This window comes from Pteropus vampyrus, unplaced genomic scaffold (genome assembly GCF_000151845.1).
Source record: "Pteropus vampyrus isolate Shadow unplaced genomic scaffold, Pvam_2.0 Scaffold31, whole genome shotgun sequence".
Lineage (NCBI taxonomy): Eukaryota > Metazoa > Chordata > Mammalia > Chiroptera > Pteropodidae > Pteropus > Pteropus vampyrus.
The window spans coordinates 1,374,674-1,377,484 of NW_011888812.1; the positions used below are offsets into that span (position 1 = coordinate 1,374,674).

Sequence of the window (2,811 nt, forward strand, 5' to 3'; positions counted from 1 at the left end):
GTATCTATGAATTCATTTCAGTTTTGTTTGTTCATTTATTTCTTTTTTAGAGTCCACATATAAGTGCAGTCATATGGTATTTGTCTGTCTTTGTCATTTCACTTAGCATAATACCCTCTAGGTCCATTCATGTCGCAAATGGTAAGATTTCAGTCTCTTCTATGGCTGAGTAATATTTCAGTATATATGTACTGCTTCTTTATCCATTTGTCTACTAATGGACACTTAGGTTGCGTCCATATCTTGGCTATTATCCAAGAATATAATGTGGCAATAAACATAGAAATGTATATATCTTTTCAAATTAGTGTTTTTACACTAATTTGAAAATACATTAGAAATGTATATATCTGTAATGTGGCAATAAACATAGAAATGTATATATCTTTTCAAATTAGTGTTTTTGATTTCTTTGGTTAAATATCTAGAAGTGGAATTGCTGGGTCATAAGGTAGTCCTATTTTTAACTTTTTGAGGAAACTTCGTACTGAGTTACTATTGAAATTTGTATGAAAATATTTTGATAATAAAATAAACCAGACTAGTGCAGATTAATTTATTCGTTTGTGACTCTCTATGGGACTCATTTTAGCTTCATTATGTTATTATTTTTCTAATTATCAACAGAATTGTTGACATTTAGATACATTTGAATCAAATATATAAGTGTTAATTGGTTCCACTAATCTTCACGTTTTCTTCTTAGGTTTCGTTTAAGTCCAGCTGCCCGTAATATTCTGGAAAAACACTCACTGGATGCTAACCAGGGCACAGCCACTGGCCCTCGGGGGATCTTCACTAAAGAGTACGTGTATGCTGTTTGTAGTAACCAATTCCATTATTTATTATCATTTTTTTCTGAAAGTATTTAAAGAAGTGCTTATTCACTGTTAGGATTTAAAAAGAAGTACACTGTTTTATTGTATTTTTAATCTCTTTTGTCAGTGTAAAATTGTATTCTATGCAAGGGTTGTTTTCTGAATAATTGCAGCATTACTGAAGAACAGTTCTAATTTGGGAACTAAGCCATATCCTTAGAAATGGTGATAATGCAGAAAATTAGAGTGTGGAGTACAGAAACTTTATATTTTAAGTTTGTATCAGATCATTATTCAATCACATTTAAATTTCTAAAACATAGAAATATACTTTTAGAAATAATTCTATTCTCTTTTTTTCCTTTATTATTATTATTTATGCCTACAGCACCTGGTCTTCCTAGGTGGTCTCCCATCAAAGTACTAACCAGGCCTGACCCTGCCCAGCTTCCGAGATCAGACGGAATCAGGCTTGTTCAGGGTGGTATGGCCGTAGACCATGGACTGTGGCTCCACTGGGGCGCAAACCCAGGACTTTGTGTATAAAGCAGACGTGCTAACCGCTACACTATGGAACCATGTCCAAAATAATTTTATTATTATCTGTTTGGATTTTATTCACTTACATGATCACAGTAATTTCTATATACAGTTAGATCTCTTTTTGGATTTCCCTTTCTATTCTGTTGATCCATCTGTTCATGACTTAGTACCATACTTTTTTTATACCACACTCTTAATTATATTTTATAGCTTTAAAATCTGATAAGGCTACCATTGCTCTTTTTTCCCCAATAAATTAGTTTTCTTGGTTTGTTCTTATTATTTTTCCAAATATATTTAAAACAATTCATGTAGCTCCACTGGCAGGGTTGGACCAGGGAACTGTGGTATTTTTATTGGGATTGTGTCATATTTTAAATTAGCTTAGAATTGGCATCTTTATGATGTTGAGTTTTCTTAGTCAAGAATTCTGTTATATCTTTCTATTTGTATAAATTTTATGTCTTTCAAGAGTATATTAAAACAGATGGCCCCTGCTTTGTTGAGGCTAATGGAGAAGACAAAGATTAATGAAAATGGCATATGAACTAATGTAAAGTTGCTGTAGTGATATGTGTCGTATTTCTATTGGCAGTAACATTAACATTTTTTCAAATTGAGTTAATGTTTTAAAGTAATATGCTTACTCCCTGTTTGTCTAATTGGTAAGAATTGAGAGCTTGCCATATTAAGTAGTCTAATTATATCCTTTTAAAAAAGCAAAGATACTTTTGTCTTAAGAAGAAATACAAAAGCTAGTTTATTCCTACTTTAGTTATTTTATATTCTAAATGATGTTGTGAGTTAGGTTAATTACATTAGTTTGTATTGAGCAAAATTAACAGTGGGGTGATTTCCTGGCCATAAGCAAGCTGATTTGCACTAGAATAAACAATGATTTAGCAGATATCCTAATGAAGTCATAGGTACAATAAAGTTGACACTTTATAAATGCTATGTGAAAATTATTCCACGAGTATAAAGAATGAAGGTATGGTTTAATTTATGACTTGCTAATCTACCAAATGACCCTCCCCCCCACCCCCAAATTGTTTGGTTTTTGAAAATATACAAATATTGTAGCCTTTGGACAAATAATATGAATCAGCAGACCAGGTAAGAGATAAGATTTGCTTGTCTAGCTCAAATAATTCATTTTGCGTCGTAGCCTTGACATCTATATATTTCTATATCTTCTCTCTAAGAGTTCCTGTTGCTAATCATGGTTATCTAATTCTCTCTTATCTCCAGGGATGCTCTCAAGCTTGTCCAGTTAAAACAGATGGGCAAGATCACTGAAACCAGACCAACCCCAGCCCCTCCAATAACTCCCACTGCGCCTTTGCCCTCAGAGGCCACAGCCAAGCCATCTTATCCCCGGCCAATGATCCCACCGGTGTCAACTCCTGGACAGCCTAATGCAGAGGTAATGTCATCTGACTAGGTTTTT

General features: G+C 33.4%; 1 protein-coding gene and 1 pseudogene across 1 annotated transcript in view; one reads left to right on the forward strand and one right to left on the reverse strand.

Moving 5' to 3' along the window:
- The window catches only part of PDHX (pyruvate dehydrogenase complex component X), a 59,206-nt gene that overhangs the window by 35,260 nt on the left and 21,135 nt on the right, over window positions 1–2,811 (forward strand). The window contains exons 5-6 of the mRNA XM_011356814.2: window positions 707–805; window positions 2,613–2,787. Of these exons, the coding sequence (XP_011355116.1) occupies window positions 707–805; window positions 2,613–2,787 (274 nt within the window). The remainder of the gene's footprint in view (window positions 1–706; window positions 806–2,612; window positions 2,788–2,811) is intronic.
- LOC111737844 lies at window positions 1,198–1,316 on the reverse strand (annotated as a pseudogene).